This window comes from Symphalangus syndactylus, chromosome 22 (genome assembly GCF_028878055.3).
Source record: "Symphalangus syndactylus isolate Jambi chromosome 22, NHGRI_mSymSyn1-v2.1_pri, whole genome shotgun sequence".
Classification (NCBI taxonomy): domain Eukaryota; kingdom Metazoa; phylum Chordata; class Mammalia; order Primates; family Hylobatidae; genus Symphalangus; species Symphalangus syndactylus.
Genome location: NC_072444.2, coordinates 51,140,664 through 51,157,825, shown reverse-complemented (window position 1 = coordinate 51,157,825; position 17,162 = coordinate 51,140,664). Strand labels below are relative to the sequence as shown.

Genomic DNA, 17,162 nt, shown 5'->3' with positions numbered 1-17,162 from the left:
TGCTCTGGAGCTGGGGTGGGGACAGTGTTTGGCTTCTCTTGGAGTGAAACTCCTGCCTTACAAGCAGGGCTCTTGTAGGGGCAGTGTCCTTTACTTGATTTGCCTCTCCCTACATGGAATTTCTGCCCTATGAGTGAGCTGAGGCAAGGGTGATTAGGGCTCAGTATTCTGGACCATCTGTGTCTAAGGCAGAGTCTTGCCCTGTAAGCTTTGGGTGGAGGAAGGTTGCTTTTGATTCTTTGACACACCATTCTGGAATTTAAATTGTGATAATGTTGCTGGGAAGCATGAGAAATGCTGGTGGTCTGCCTCTCCTATATCCCTTGACTAGGATCTGGGGGAAAAGGGATTTGCATCTTCCTGGCCACATTTTCCCAGAGTGGAACACTGGCCGGGGCAGAAGGAGGGAGTGGGTTGTGGCTCAAGTGCCACAAGGTCTTGCTGATCTTACTGGGATTTAGTAGACTTTGCGGAATAAATGCTGTTTTCTTTGTTGCTTTCTTTTAGGTGAATTCTCCAAGACTAAATTCTTGCTTTTTGTTTTTGTTTTATAATTTTCTCTAATAGTAGTTGTTATGCTCAGGAGCAGATCTATAGCGTTCCTTTCTGTACATTATCACTTGATTGATTTTTAACCACTGAATCAGCCTTGCATCTGTGGTAAAACCCCATTTGGTCATGTGTATAATCCTTTTGAGATATTGCTCAGTTCCCTTGCTACTATTAATATTTTTTGAGGATTTTTGCATCTGTGTTCATGAGAAACATTAGTCTGTAGTTTTCTCTTTTATACTGTCTTTTTCTGTTTAAGTATCAGGCCAATGCTGGTTTCATAGAGCGATTTGGGAAGTTCCATCCTCTACTATTTTCTGGAGGAAGATTGTGTAGAATTATTCTTAATTCTCATCTAAATGATTTGTATTTTGTAGACTTCTCCAGTGAAATCAGGCCCAGGAGATTTGTTTTTTGGGGAGGTTTGCTTTGAAACTGTTGTTACTGGTGGAAGGTGTCCCAAGTTACCGGCAGTGAATCCTTACAGGTCTGCAGCAATCTTAATTCTTGCCTCCTTATAAGAAAGAATTCCACTGAGGGGCATATGGCAGAAAAAGAGACTGAGGCAAGTTTCAGCAGGAGTGGAAGTTTATTAAAAAGCTTTAGAGCAGGAAAGAAAGGAAAGTGCACTTGGAAGAGACCCAAGTGGGCACCAAGAAGGTCAAGTGCCACATTTAACTGTGATCCTAGGACTTTATAGGACTTCTGGCGTCTTGGAACCCTTCCCCATGATTCTTTCCTTAGGGTGGGCTGTCCACATGCACAGTGCCCTTCTTACCCTTTGGAAGTGAGCACATGCAGTGTGTTTAGGAAGGTTTACCCATGCCCATCTGAGGCTTTCTTCCCTTTTCCAGTGGTGTACCCTCGGAAAGCCAGGCTCTGCTATTTTGTCTCTTAATGCACATGCCTGGGTTCCCTCACCCAACATCTGAGATTTTATTGGAAGCCCTTTTTGCTTCTCCCTGGCGCCTGCATTCAGTTAACACTTTGTAATGTTAACAGCTGTAGATTGTCAGGAGATTGTCTCTCCCTGCCTCCGGCTGCTGAATTATCTTTAGAGAGGCACTGCCATAATTGTGGAACCATCACCTGATCACCTGACATTCCTGGTGGGTTGGGGAGAGCTCTCTCCTGCCTGGCTAACTACCTGTAACACTATGATTTCAATTTTTAAAATTATTATGTGTCTTTTACAATGATCTGTTTCTTATAAGGTGAATTTTAGTAGGTTTTGGTCTGTGAGGAATTTGTCTGTTTCATCCAAGTTCTCAAATTTATGCTTATAGATTCCTTTCTCCTATTTTGTTACCTTGTAAATGTTTTTGGAGTGTGTAGTTACATCCTCAGCTTTGTTGGGACAACTAAATTCCTCTTCAGAGACTCAACTTCCTGGTCTTAAGTTGTAAATCAACCCTACCTCCTTTTTCCTGCTTCTCCTTGTCTTGCAAATTGCACGTTTACCCTATTTGGGAAAAAAATTTAGGTCTAAGCCGACAGGGATCAGCTTAGATTGTGCGGTCCAACCCCAGCCAACAGGGGAAGGACACAGAAACAGGAGCTGTGTTAGGGTTAAAAACCCCTTCCTTCCTTTGTTCAGTGTGCTGTTGCAATTGTAACAGATGCAGGCAGCACCCTTCCGCTGAAGTAAAAGTGCCTTGCTGAGAAATTTTCTGTTTAAGTGTGGGTTTCTTTTGGCTACGCCGAGCACTTGTTTCCAACAGCTTCAATTCTGTAAAGGTTGATTTGTGTCTTTTTTTCCCCTTTTTATTTTAGTCTTGTTTGAGGTTTGTTAATTTCATTGATCTTTTCAAATGACCAGATTTTTGTTTTACCAATTTTGTGTATTTTTTTGTTTTCAAATACTTAGATTTCTGCTCTTTCCTGTATTCTCTAATTTTGGTTTATTTTCTCTTTTTCTAATTTTCTTTAGGTAGGAGCTTAGACTTGATTTGAGACCTTCTCTTTTTTTAATGTAACATTTAGGTTTATAAATTTTCCTCTCAGCTCTGCTTTGGCCATATTCCACAAGTTTTGATATGTTGAGTTTTCTTTCAGTTCAGTGTTTTTTTTGTTTTGTTTTCCTCCAGAGTCCTCTTTGTCCTGTGGGTTATTTAGAAGTTGTTTAATTTCCAAATTTTTCCTATCTTTCTCTCACTGTGTTCTATTTTGATTTCATTATAGTCACAGAACACACTATGTGATTTCAGTTATTCTGAATTTAGTAAGGTTTGTTTTATGACCCAGGATATAGCCCGTCTTGTGAATGTTGATGGATGCTTGAAGAGAACATATATTCTGCTGTTGTCAAGTAGAGTGCCCTAGAAATGTCAGTCAATCCTATTAGTTAATATGTTGTTGGGTTCTTTTATATCCATGCTGATTTTCTTTTTTTACATCTTTGCTGATTAATCTAGCAGTTGCTGAGAGAGGGATGTTGACATCCCTAGTTATATTTGTCCCTTTTCTATGGCTTAAGTTGTTTCCTGCCATTTTATTACTAGTTTTATTACTTTATTATTTGTTTCCTTATTTTCTGTTTGTTCTGCTTTTCATTTCTGTTTTACTTCTTCTGCTTTTCTTCGATTTGTGGCATTTTCTAGAATTTCATTTTTGTTTTTATAGTGTCTTTGAGAGTATCTCTTTGGATAGCTTTTTTAGGTGATTCTTGCTATTATAATTTACATTAAAAATTTTTTATGCTATATCATTAACAACATTTTACCACTTTGAGTACATATAAAAACCTTATCTACTTTTAGAGACCTTTACCTTCCCCCTTTATAATTATAGTAGTATTGTGTTTTCCCCAATATAATATAACTGTGTTAAGTATTTTTCTATATACATTAGGAGCACATCAAATAGGTATAATTTTTGCTTTAGCCTTTAAACATTTATTCTTAAAGAGAAGAATAGGCTTTTGTATTTACTTCCATTTCTCCCATTTCATTACTCTTTCTTCTTTTCTGTCGTTCCAAGTTTCTTCATGTTATTTACTTTCTGGTTGGAGAACTTCTGATAGGGCTCTGATGACTAGAGGAACACGAGGGTCCTTTGTCTCAGACCGATTAGATAAACAACACGGGGACACATGTGGCGTGGTTTCAAGGTTTCAATGAGTGGAAAGTTTAATAAGAAAGAAGGAAAAGTCTCCCCTGTAGAGAGACAGAGGGAGGGGGCCTCCGAACGAAGAGGAAAACCCTGAGTGCACCAGAAAACAGTCCGTTATATTAGGAGGCTGGAGGAGGTGGTGTCTGATTTGCATAGGGCTCAGGGCATTGGTTTGACCAAGTGTGTCGTTCACATAGCGGAAAAACCTGGCTGTCCCACCCTGGCCTTTTAGTATGCAAATGCAGGTCTCCATGATGTCCTGCACATGCGGAGTCATCTGGAGGCAGCTATGACACTTGGCACACATGGTGATGAGGAGGAGACGGAGGAATTACCATGGTGAATGGACCCAGTTTCTAATCACCAACATTTGCATATCAAAGCTTGCTGGCCTGGCTTTTCAAGCTGCTTTTCTATTAGAAAAGAAATGTTTCAGGAGCTACCTTTATTAAAAGAAAAAAAACCTTACTGAGGACTCCTTACCCTCTCTATCTGCCTGAAATAATTTCTTAATAACTCCTGTAATATTCCCCCCTGAGGAGATGTCACCTTAACTGCTGTTAGAGGGTTTTGGGCGACGACTCTTTCTGGCCACTTCCTGCTGAAAAGGGGCGTCAAGTGGGGAAGAGCAGCTAGGGTTCCTCCTGGAGTCAATCTAAGGGTCCTCGGAAGAATGGCCTGCCCGTGCATGGTTTGCTTTGCAGCACCATTTTGAGTTTGATTGCTTCTAGGCAAGAGAAAACAATTTGAGTTATAGTATTGCATATACAAGGTGCAAATATGAATACAAGACGTATAAGCAAGAGGGGGCTTAATAAAAGAGCTAACCAATTCTGTAAAGATGATTAGAATTCATTAAAGAGGGATTGTAGCCACCCGGGCTGAAGCCTGCATTTTTTTCTTAGCCTGTCAATTATTTTGATTTGATCTTTAAGTACCTGTAGGTTTTCCTCTACTTGACTAGAGGTGTTAATCCAGAAACAGCAGGTTTCATTTAAAAGTGCACAGGTACCTCTTAATTCAGCTATAAGGACATCTAAGGCCTGTCTATTTTGTGCTACTACTGAGGCTAAAAAGTCTGTAGATTGCTGTTGTGCCTCTATGGCACTTACAGTTGCTTTCCATCCTTGTTGTATCATAATGGAAATATTAAGTACTGATCTTTTCAAGGAGAGGGGTGCCCGTAAACCAGAATAGACCTCTGTCTATAGAATTTCTCATCCATGGTTTTTCTAAGATGATGTTATTATGTGCATGCCCTCCCCAGTCTACCCTTTCAGTTAAATCTCCATACAAAGGCATAGAAATGATAGATCTCTTTGTCTGGCATATACAAGATAATGCAGTTTCCAGAAAAGACCCTAAGTTAGGGATGTCCCCAGATGATGCTGCTGTCTCGGTAGAATTTTAAAATAACAAGTTGGGAACTATTGCTACTATAGTACAAGTTCCCTTACAAGGCCTTGGGAGGATTAAGTTTATCCAGGAGCCGCAAAGAAAATATAGCCCTGTTCCTTGAAGGGACGCCTCTAAGTTGTGGCTTGTGAAAGACACCGGCAGATTTTTCTCGTATCTTAGAAGTTTCCCTTCTTTACATATAATAGGGGCCTCCTTGGGATAAGGATATCCATGTTTAGGATAGTCATTTACGATGCTGTTTGGAATTTGACATGCCAAGTGAGAAGGATCCACCTGACAAATGGAGTCTGGAAAAATTAGAGACGTAATATGCCCTGGCCAATATCTCAGATGATCCTGTGGCAAGGGCTGTTAGTCCAGATGTCTCCAGTTCCCCCACAGATTTGTAAGCTGCTACTATGAGCAAGCATCATACAAGGGTCTGAAATTCCATGGGGGAATGTTTGGAAAGGCTCATGTGTTATTTTACTTATTTATTTATTTTTTTGAGACGGAGTCTCTCTTTGTCGCCCAGGCTGGAGTGCAGGGGCACGATCTCAGCTTACTGCAAAGCTCTGCCTCCCGGGTTCACACCATTCTCCTGCCTCAGCCTCCCAAGTAGCTGGGACTACAGGCACCCACCACCGCACCCAGCTAATTTTTTGTATTTTTAGGGGAAATGGGGTTTTACCGTGTTAGCCAGGATGGTCTCGATCTCCTGACCTCGTGATCTGCCCACCTCAGCCTCCCAAAGTGCTAGGATTACAGGTATGAGCCACCGCACCCAGCCCATGTTATTCTTTACATTATAGTCAACGTGGTGACTTAGAGCATATCGCTCCCATCGGGACTTTCAACCAGAAGGAGTGGCTAGATTCTGAAAGCCCCCCGTTAGGGCTTCTCATCCTTTTAGATCATTCCTGTTGCGTTTTCCTCCCCACATCTTTGAACTATCAGCAATTACAAGTGTAATGTTACAGTATCTGAGATCTCCCAGGTATGGTCCTTCCCTACTGCTTTTAAAGCAGAGGGAGCCGTTTGCTATTACCCGATCAACTTTTACCAGCCTGAGGGTGTGAAATTTATCTTTGGGGAGAGTGTTCTCCTGAGAGGAGTTAGTTACCCAGTTAAAAGTGCCCCCATACTATGTCCCATTTATGCCTCATAAATCTTTAAGGGTTAAAGGTAAAGCTAACAAAGAGAATCCTACGATGGTGAGTTGTGGGTCATTGAAGGGTTCCTTAGTGTCATTAAACTGAGCAAACCACTTAGGACAGACCCAACAATTAGTCTTGTTGTCCAAATGGGCCATGGCTGATACTGCAAGAGCTAAAGGATGTGACGTATTACTAAGTCTGCTAAGAAGTCCTAACAGACTTATTGGTAGTAAAACGCTCATGTTTACTTCCTGTTAGTAACTGTTATTCCTACTAGGAGGATAATAATTAAGCAAAATGCTATAGTAATTGAGATTCTTGTCCAATATTGTACCCTGAGGGTGCTACGGTCTATAATCCTCCTGCAAATAGTGGAGTGTAGCAATTCCTGCAGGTGTGGCTTGGTAAATAATTTCCATCAAAAAGAAATTCTAATATTTGGCAATGAATCTCAAAAGGAGAGGTAGACACGGCAAAAAGTATTTGGTGAGGTAAGGGTGAGACTGAGTAAAATGAGTAGTTCTTACTCAGTTACTTTTGTGACTTTCAGCTTAAGATCTCCTATTTCTTTTTTATTTATATTTTTTAAATTTTTTTTATTTTGAGACAGAATCTTACTCTGTCACCCAGGCTGGAGTGCAGTGGCGTGATCTTGGCTCACTGCAACCTCTGCCTCCCGGGTTCAAGCAGTTCTCCTGCCTCAGTCTTCTGAGTAGCTGGGACTACAGGCACGTGCCACCATGCCCAGCTAATTTTGTTGTATTTTTTAGTAGGGACGGGGTTTCACAATATTGGCCAGGCTGGTCTCGAACACCTGACCTCGTTATCCACCCACCTCGGCCTCCCAAAGTGCTGGGATTACAGGCGTGAGCCACCACGCCTGGCCAAGATCTCCTATTTCTTCACATTGATATTCAGGACATTCTTCTGGGCTGTCGGGTTGCTCCCTCAGTTCTTCAGACTTTGACTCAAGTCTGATGTATCCAGGAGTAACTTTTATTCCTGTAACTTTTATTGCCTAGGGGATTAGAAGAAGAACAGTGTTAGGCCCTTCCCAGCTTGGGTTTAGGGAGGGAGGGAGAGAGAGAAGGGAGAGCCTTTACCAGTACCAAATTGCCCGGGTTAAATAGAGGTGGCCCTATTTCCTGGGATTGGGCTTTTGCTAATTGTGCTAATTCCTGTTGGAAGTGAGCCAAAGAGGTTATATGCTTAACTAGCTCAGAGGTTTCTTGATCTAATAGAAAATCTCAAAAGGGCTAAGGCCTAATTTTGAAGGGGTTTCTTATTTGTATTAAGGCCATAGGAAGAAGAGTGACCCAAGGAAGGTGAGTTTCTCGGGATAATTTTCTGAGGTGTCCCTTGATAATATCATTCATTTTCTCTACTTTTCCTGAGGATTGGGTCTCCAAGCACAGTGGAGATGATATTCTATGCCTAAGGCTTTTGAGACCCCTGTGTTCCAGCTGCCTTAAATGAGAGCCCATTGTCACTTTGAAGGTACCTACATAGACCAAAACGGGGAGTTATTTCATTAACTAACACTTTTATTACCTCAGAGGCTTTTTCTGTATGGCATGGAAATGCTTCTACCCAGTTACTGAAGTATCTACCCATACCAGCAGGTATTGAATGCCTTTTGTTTTTGGCATATGGGTGAAGTATATCTGCCAGTCTTCCTCTGGATAACTTCCTGTTCTTTGGGTTTGAGGAGGAAGGAGTTGCCTGTTCAGGGAATTATTTTTAAGACAGACTTCACAAGCATTAACAACTTGCTTGATTGTTTTTAGTAAGTTCTCTCGTGAAAACAATCTCTGGCACATTGATAAGTTTTATCCTTTCCCAAGTGAAAAGCTTGGTGAAAAATTTTAAGGGCTTTCTTTTGGCTGGAGGCTAGAAAGTGGAGTTTGCCATCCTCTAACTGTAGCCATCCTGAGGGCTGAAAAGTATCCTCGAGAAGTGGCCCATTCTATTTCTGTAGGGGAGCACTGAGGTTTAATTTCTTTTATGGAGCCTTCCCAGATTAGAGGGGTTTGAAGTGTGTTAATATCTTGAGGCTTCTTTGCCGCTGACATAGCTGCCTAATCAGCTAATCTATTTCCTTGGCTACCTCATCTCTTCCCTTTTGATGTCCCCTACAGTGCATCACTGCTATTTCTCATGGAAGGAAAACTGAGGTAATAGCCTGTTAATTTTCTGGTGATATTTTATAGGAGATCCATTGGTAATAAGAAAATGCCTTTCCTTTCAAATGACAGCATGAGCATGGAGATGGCAGCATGAGCATGGAGAACCAGGAAAGCATACTTGGAGTCAGTGTAAATGTTAACTACCTTTCCTTTGTTTAATTCAGTTGCTCTTGTAAGAGCTGTTAGCTCAGCTAATTGAGTGCTTGTGCCTGGAGGGAAAGATGCACTTTCAATGATGTCATTTAGAGTGACTACTGGTATCCTGCCTGACTGATCCCTTTTTGTACAAAAGAGCTCCCATTTGTGAAGAGGGTCCAGTCCTGGTTCTCTAGGGGAGTTTCCCTGAGGTCTTCCCTGGCTGCATAGGTCTGTACTATGACTTGTTCACAGTTATGCTCAGGTTCCCTCGTTTCCTTGGGGAGGAAGGCGGCTGTGTTTAGGCGAGAACAGGTCTTTAATTGGATGCTGGAATCCTCCAATAGCAAGGCATCATATTTAAGGGGCTGGCTATCTGTTAGCCGAAGTCTCCCCCTAGAGTACTGTAGTCCTGCCATGTTATATGGAGTGTAAACAGTTAAATCATTTCTTAGGGTTAATTTGGAGGCTTCTGGAACCAGCAGAGCCACTGAGGCAATGGCCTGAAGACATGCTGGCCATCCTTTAGCCATCAAATCAAGTTCGTTGCTTAGGTAACCCACTGGCTGTTGAGCTGGTCCTGAGGCCTGTGTTAAAACTCCTACAGCTATTCTCTTCCTTTCTGATATATACAGATTGAAGGCCTTCCCTACAGGAAGGCTGAGAGCTGGTGCCTTAAGCAAGTCTTGTTTTAGCTGGTCAGAGGCCTTTAGAGCTTCAGATTCCCAGATTAAAAGATGAGTTTTAGCTCCCTGAGTTTCTTTTCTTTTTTCTTTCTTTCTTTTTAGTTTTTTTTTGTTTTGTTTTGTTTTGTTTTGAGATGGAATCTCGCTCTGTCACCCGGGCTGCAGTTCAGTGGCATGATCTTGGCTCACTGCAACCTCTGCCTTCCGGGTTCAAGGAATTCTCTCTCAGCCTCCCAAGTAGCTGCTTTTCAAGCTGCTTTTCTATTAGAAAAGAAATGTACAGGGCACGGTGGCTCATGCCTGTAATCCCAGCACTTTGGGAGGCCAAGGCGGGCAGATTGCCTGAGGTCAGGAGTTCCAGACCAGTCTGGCCAACATGGTGAAACCCTGTCTGTACTAAAAACACAAAAAAAATTAGCCAGGCTTGGTCGCGTGTGCCTGTAATCCCAGCTACTGGGGAGGCTGAGGCAGGGGAATTGCTTGAACCAGTGAGGTGGAGGTTGCGGTGAGCCGAGATCACACCACTGCACTCCAGCCTGGGTGACAGAGTGAGACTCCGTCTCAAAAAAAACAGAAAAGAAATGTTTCCGGAGCTGCCTTTACTAAAAGAAAAAAAAAACCTTACCGAGGACTCCTTACCCTAACTGCCTAAAATAATTTCTTAATAACTCCTGTAATATTTCCTAGAGCATTATTTTAGGGATGATCTGTTGGTGATAATTTCCTTAAATTTTTCTGAGAATATTATTATTTACTCTTCATTCCTAATGAGTATTTTCTGTTGACATAGAATTCTGGATTGACAGGCTTGGGATTTATTTGTTTGTTTGTTTAGCACTTGAAGTTTTTTTGTACATTTCCTGATATGGTTTGGATGTTTGTTCCCTCCAAATCTCATGCTGAAATGTGATTCCCAGTGTTGGAGGTAGAGCCCAGTAGAAGGCAATTAGATCATGGGAGCAGATCCCTCATAAATGGCTTATGACCATGCCCTTGGTGATATGTGAGTTCTTGCTCAGTTAGTTAACCTGAGATCTGGTTGATTCTGAGACCTCCCACCCTGGCTCTTTTACTCCTGCTCTTGCCATATGATGTGCCTGCTTCCACTTTGCCTTCTGCCATGATTGTAAGCTTCCTGAGGCCCTCAACAGAAGCTGAACAGATGTTTGTGCTATGTATACAGCCTGCAGAACCATGAGCCAATTAAACTCCTTTTCTTTATACATTACCCAGTCTCAAATATTTATTTACAGTGATGCAAGAACAGCCTAACACATTTCCTTTTGGCCTTCTTGGTTGCAGATGAGAAATTCATTCTAATTTGAATTGTCATTGCCTACTGGTAATTTCTCTCTTGTTTAGTTGCTTTCAAGATGTTTACTTTGTGTTTAGTTTTTAGTATTTTGATTATGATGTGTTATAAGGTAGATTTATTTTGATTCATTTTGTTTGGGGTTCACTTGGATTCTTGAGTCTGTGTTTTTGTTTTTGCCAAATTTGTAAAAATTTTATTTTAGAAACAAAATACTCAAATGTTTTATTATTTTATCATCTTAGAAACTCTTTCTCATCTCTTAAATACTGGAGTGAAATGAATGTTACCTCATTTTTTCTTGTCCCACAGGTTGCTGACAGTCTGGTTGTTGTCATCTTTTTATTTTTTCAGTCTGTTTTTTCTGTTGTTCTTTTTCTTTTTTCTTTTTTTTTTGAGATGGAGTCTCGCTCTGTTGCCCAGGCTGGAGTACAGTGGTGCCATCTCCGCCTCCCAGGTTCAAGCAATTCTCCTGCCTCAGCCTCCTGGGTAGCTGGGACTACAGGAACGTGCCATCACGCCCGGCTAATTTTTTGTATTTTTTTAGTAGAGACAAGGTTTCACCATATTAGCCAGGATGATCTTGATCTCCTGACCTCATAATCTGCCCGCCTCAGCCTCCCAAAGTGCTGGGATTACAGGCGTGAGCCACTGCACCCGGCGCTGTTCTGTGTTGTTCTTATTAACTAATTTCTATTGCTTTTTCTTCAGGTTCATTGATTTTTTTTTTCTTTCTTATCTTTATTCTTCCGTTGAGCCCATCTAATCAGTTTTTGTTTGTTACTGTATTTTTCAGTTACATAATTTGCATATGGTTCTTTTATATCTTCTATTTCTTTGCTGAAATAATCTTTGTTTTTTTCTAATTTTCTTTTCAACAGCATTCGTAATGGTTGCTTCCATTGAAACATTTTTTCTGATGACTGCTTCCAAATCTTTGTCAGATAATTCCAGCATCTGATTCATTTCGGTGTTGACATCTGTTGATTGTGTTTTCTTATTCTAGTTGAGATTTTCCTAGCTCTTGCTATATTAAGTGATTTTAGGTAGTATCTCAGACATTTGAGACATTTTGTTATGAGACTTTGGATCGCATTTAATTGTCTTTGTAGTAGGAAGTCACCTTGGTAGCATACAGGTCTTGGCTTACTTTTTAAATTTTGGTCAGTTTTACATGTAGTTAGTTCATTGTTAAGTGTCCTATCCAGGATTACATTTCAAGATTTAACTATTCCTTTTTCCATCTACCTTTTCTCCCGAATCTTTTTCCTCCTGTCTGTTTGGGAGACACCACTTGCTACAGCTATGTGATGACAGCAGTGGAAGTCCAGGCTTTCTCCTCAGCTTCTCCTAATACCAACTCAATAGGGGAAGCCGAACACCTCCTGCTACCAATAAGCCTAAGTGAAAGTTCAGGATATGTTTTCTGCTTCTGCTTAACACCACCCTAGAGGAGATATTATGAAGTACTACTTAGTACTGTTTGGAAGTGGATAGAAGTTCAGGCTTTTCACTTGCTGCCTGCTCAAACCAGGTGGCACATGAAACTAGGCTTCTTATTTGATTTCCGCGGACACTAATAGAGAAGGGCCCAGTTTTTTTCCCACTGAGTTTGGCATTGTCGGGCTTCTGTCCTACCACGTACCCTTATCTGGTCCTTTTCCTAGAGAAAGCAGGCTTTTCTTGGGCTCTTTCATCAGCACCTATTGGCATTTCTGGGAAACAGAATTCTACAGTACCCAGTCTGTGATATATAGGAAGTGAAAAGAAGATGCAAGTTATAGAGTCCAGAAATAAATCCATACATCTAGTGGAAGAAAGAATAGTTTCTTCAACCAAAGGTACATTGGATTCACCTTAGTAGCTTTTAAAAAAGATTAATGCTTGGTCTCTTCCCCAGACAAATATAATCAGAATGAGAGACAGGTCAGGGAGGTAGACTGAATCAGTATATAAAACATTTGCAGGCTATTTAAATGGGGGCCAACATTGAGAAGCTCTGTTTGAAGCACATACTTCCCATCGTTGATGAGTTTTTTCAGATAGCCATTTGACCCAATTCTGGCCAGTAAGAGTCTTTGTAAGGTAACTTTTACAAGGAAGCTTGTTCTTTTAAGCATCGTCACATGTGGATATGAACCTTGGAATTGCTGTGAGCATCTTGCTAAAGGCTCACGAATATAGCCAACACTTGGAATGCAAATGAGAAAGATGGAAAGAAACCTAGTCTTAATGTCCCTTATCTGCCAAATTAGCTTGCACTGGAGTCTTTTGTGCCTCTGTACTTTCCATTATATGAAAAAAAAAAAATGTCCTTACTGTTTCAGCCATAAGTTTGAATTCTGACTGGTATCTGGAAGCTTCTAAACTGCTATAGCTAATGAGAAGAAAAACTAGTGGTAAACTATATTGCTATTCTCTACCATATCCATTTTCTGTTGCTGTAACAGAATCCTTGAGACTGGGTAATTTATTTTAAAAAGAGGTTTATTGTCTAGGCGTGGTGGCTCACATCTGTAATCCCAGCACTTGAGGCTGAGGCGGGCAGATCACCTGAGGTCAGGAGTTCGAGACTAGCCTGACCAATATGATGAAACCCTGGCTCTACTAAAAATACAAAAATTAGCTGGGTGTGGTGGCATGCACCTATAATCCTGGCTACTCAGGAGGCTGAGACAGGAGAATCGCTTGAACGTGGGAGGCGAAGGTTGCAGTGAGCCGAGATCAGATCGTGCCATTGCACTCTAGCCTGGGCAACAAGAGTGGAACTCCATCGCAAAAAAAAAAAAAAAAAAAAGTTTATTTTGGCTGGGAAGTCCAGGATCAGATGGCCACATCTGGTCTGTTCTGAGGGTTGCATGCTGTGTCATAACATGACAGAGAAGCAGAAGGGGAAGTGGGTGCATGTAAAAGGGGTAGAACTCCAGGGGCAGCCTCACTTTATACCAACCCATTTGTGGTAATTAATCTAGTACTGTGATAGTGAGAACTCACTCAATCCCTTGAGAATTAACCTTGTCCCTGGAAAGCGACATTAATCCTTTTAAATGATCTAATCACCTCTTAAAGGTCCCATCTCTCAAAATCACCATGCCAGGGACCAAATTTTCAACACATGAATTCTAGGGGACAAACTCAAATCATTGCACGTGTTTTTCTAATATATGTTGTATATAAATGTAATGAGAATAAACTTCTCTAGTGAATTTATTGATAGGTATAGAAGTTTCCTCCAGTATTAGATTTTGTTTGCTACTTATGTTAAGATGCCAGAGTAGTTGATACTATTATTGCTTGTTTTGTCAAACTGCTTTCCCAACAGATATCTTTCTACCATGTTAGCAGCAATAAGTATTTCTTGTCTTTATTTTTTATCATTGGATTTTATTTTGGGGGTTGTTTTTTGCCCATGGCATGTCGTTATAATTTCCCATTTTCTTTTTTTATTTTAACTGAACATGTTGATCATTTGTCTGTTTTTACTCATAAGTTATATTTTTTGGTGGGGGGGATTATCTAATCATGCCTTTTGTACCACAGTTTAACAGCTTTGGAACTTGGGGAAGTTGTAGTTACTCTTAAATGCCTACATGATAAAATTAGTATGAGGTTAAAATGAGATCGTTTTCTAAAGTTCTCTGAGTACTTTGGCAATGAAAATATTAGCAATCCTTTATCAATTTGCTATAAATAATTGTTACCATCTTTGTTTCCCCTTTTATGGCATTATTTATTTAATACAAAATTATATTTTAAGTAATATTTAGCCAAATATGTCACTTTCCAGTCACAATTTAAATATAAGAATAAAAGGCATAACAAAATGATATAGATATATGCAAGAGTTAATGTGGCAATAATGTAAACTAACAAAAATATCGTGATAGCCTGAAAGTGAAAAGTATTTTCAATCAAATGTTTCTTTATATTTTCATATTTATTATATGCTCTTTAAACCAGTTTGCCTAAGGTCAGGTTGTTTTCTAAAAGTGCTATGTCACATGTGAAGTCTTTTTTCTCAACCACATCATTGGTATGGAAACAGTTACCAAGTTAACCCATTTATGCCTAGTGCTCCATTATTGGCATGCTAAGCTTGTGGGAGTTATTTATATCCTACTGCTCAAGGTCATTGTCAAGGCCTGATTTTTCACACAAAAAACGTTTGCTACCTCTGGCATAAATGGGTTAATAGATGAGGACAAAAGTCGACCAGGTTAAAAAATGTGAAGAATGTAACCTATCAAAGTTGATTTCATTCAATTTTTTTTTACAGAAACATGATCAGGGGCAAGTCTTGTTGGATATAGTCTTCAAGCATCTTGATTTGACTGAGCAGGACTATTTTGGTTTACAGTTGGCTGATGATTCCACAGATAACCCAGTAAGTTTAAGATTTTGTCTTTCGTTTTTATTTAGTTTTTCCTCTCAGTTTAGTATACAGAGTCCTTTCTGATTTACAATGTTCACTGATTTGATGAGTTTTTTTTTTTACTTGACTTAAATAGAGGTAATTCTTTTGCTTTTGTTCCTCTTGACGTTTTAATCTTTCAGAAGTTATTAGCTTTAAGGTTTTCATAATTATGTCAGGTAATGTCACTGTCATTAATTATGTGTCTCAGACAACTAAAAAGTAAATCCAATTTATGCCTGTTGACTGAAAGAGAGGAAATTGGGCATAAAGGTTAAAATACCTTCAGATGTATATAAATTAGTCTGCACTAAAGTAAAATGAGTTTTTTATTGTATTTATAGAGAGCTATTTCTAATAAAAATTCTTAATTTATTCAATGTCAAATTTCCAAATTTCATCAGAGACCCTCACAAATAAGATAGAGATTAAATTTCAGAGCTGCACAATTATTTGGCATTAAATTCCTTGGATTTTTACTTATTCTTCAGTAATTGCAATTGTGGTTCTTCTAATTAGATAGATCACATCATAGAAATAGAAGATAGCATGTGATGAGTAATAGAAATGTTTACTTTGACAATTAAGTGTTATAAAATGCACTAAAGGATATACCTTACTCTGAACTGAGATAAAGGGTATACAAGCAAATTCTAATTCAATTCTTTGTAAATTTATATGCTTATACAGTGAGGGACTTCTACAATAAAGTATATTCTTTTGATTAGTGTAAGAGGATCTCCATTTTGAAGGGAATATTTTGTATACTTTTAGAAAAATTAGGAGGCTGAAGAAATTGTTCTGGATTAATGTTTTAGAAATCTGTTTATAAGGCTATATTAATAGAAGGGCTATAGAAAATACAAATAATGTTTATGAGAAAAGTTTGTTTTTTTTCTTCCTCTGTCTCATGGTTGGGATCTTCGTTCTCTGAATGAATAGCTAGTGGGAATTATATATCAAACGTTAAATACTACCACTTATTTTTTTGACATCATTTACTGATTTTGTATTACAAACCAGCCATGGAAAAATATGAGGATGACACAAAGAAAAACAAACCAAGGGCCAGCTAGTCTCAGTAAAAATAAATGCTTTTATACTGAACTAAAATTAAAATAAACTTTCCTCATACTTTGATGCCTTCACTAGACCACTTGAGCTTCTTCAGGGGCCTAGAGTTATACTGTTGTTTCCTGATAAATAAACCCATGTAAAAATGGAAGTGAGTAGAAATGTCAGTAATGCAACCTTTCCCAGGTTGAACCTAAAATAATCAAAAGGGTCAGAATGTAGTTCAAAGAGAGTTTATTCAAGTGCAAAGGTTGAGGACCTCAGCCCAGGATACACTTGCAAGTTGCCTTGGAGAGTGCTCTGGAGAACATAAGAAAGGTTCAAGTTTTTAAAGAATAAAGAGGATCAATCAGGAGAGCGAGTAAGTGCAAAAGTTGTTCTTCAGGAATTCTCATTGATTTACAGAAATAACATTGGTTAGCGATTGGCTATACATGGTTGAACTATAGGGTATATAACATTTTATGGCTACTTGGCTTCAGTCTACAGCCCACATAGCAAGTAGCTTCAAGAGGTAACTATGTAGCTGAAGGGAGAGTGAGATGTGACTGCTGTTACTTTTTAAATGCCTTTCTTGTCCTGATCATTTAAAGGTGCTCATATTCCTCAGATAAAAGGTTTTTTTCCTTTCTTACCAGAAAGGCAAATTGTGAGCCAAGCAAATACCTGAAAGGTGACTGTTACACCTCATTAAGTATACCTCATGAAGAGAAAAAATAGATAATTCTTAGATCTTGCTGACCCTCATAAGTCAGGCCCTCTAGCCATAGGCTGGCATTAGATTGACGGGGTAAGTGACAAGATGACCAAAGAGGAAGAGACCAGTGACTCACCACTGTAGTCACTACCATAAGTATGAAACCCATCCTTTTCAGGAAGTACTCCAGAAGGATTAATATTGAGATCGTGTATACTACAAGAGGTAAAAATTCTATCACATAAATTTGTATACAAAAAGACATATCATATACAAAAAGATGTAGAGCTAATTACACCAGAATGAATGTAGGGAAAAAGGTATTTAGAGCTAGATTGATCTTTTTGCTGTCTCCTACTTTTTCTTTCTTTGTCTTTCTATCTTGAGTATTCCTTCTCAAATAAGATACATTCCAAGTTCCAAGAGTCCAGTTGTTTATGATT

The 17,162-nt window shown here is 39.4% G+C and overlaps 1 protein-coding gene across 5 annotated transcripts in view; it reads left to right on the top strand.

Moving 5' to 3' along the window:
- Positions 1–17,162, top strand: part of PTPN4 (protein tyrosine phosphatase non-receptor type 4) — a 225,799-nt gene that overhangs the window by 87,666 nt on the left and 120,971 nt on the right. For all 5 annotated transcript variants that reach the window (XM_055262390.2, XM_063631301.1, XM_055262386.2 and 2 more), the window contains exon 3: positions 14,814–14,921. In XM_055262390.2, the coding sequence (XP_055118365.1) occupies positions 14,814–14,921 (108 nt within the window). The remainder of the gene's footprint in view (positions 1–14,813; positions 14,922–17,162) is intronic.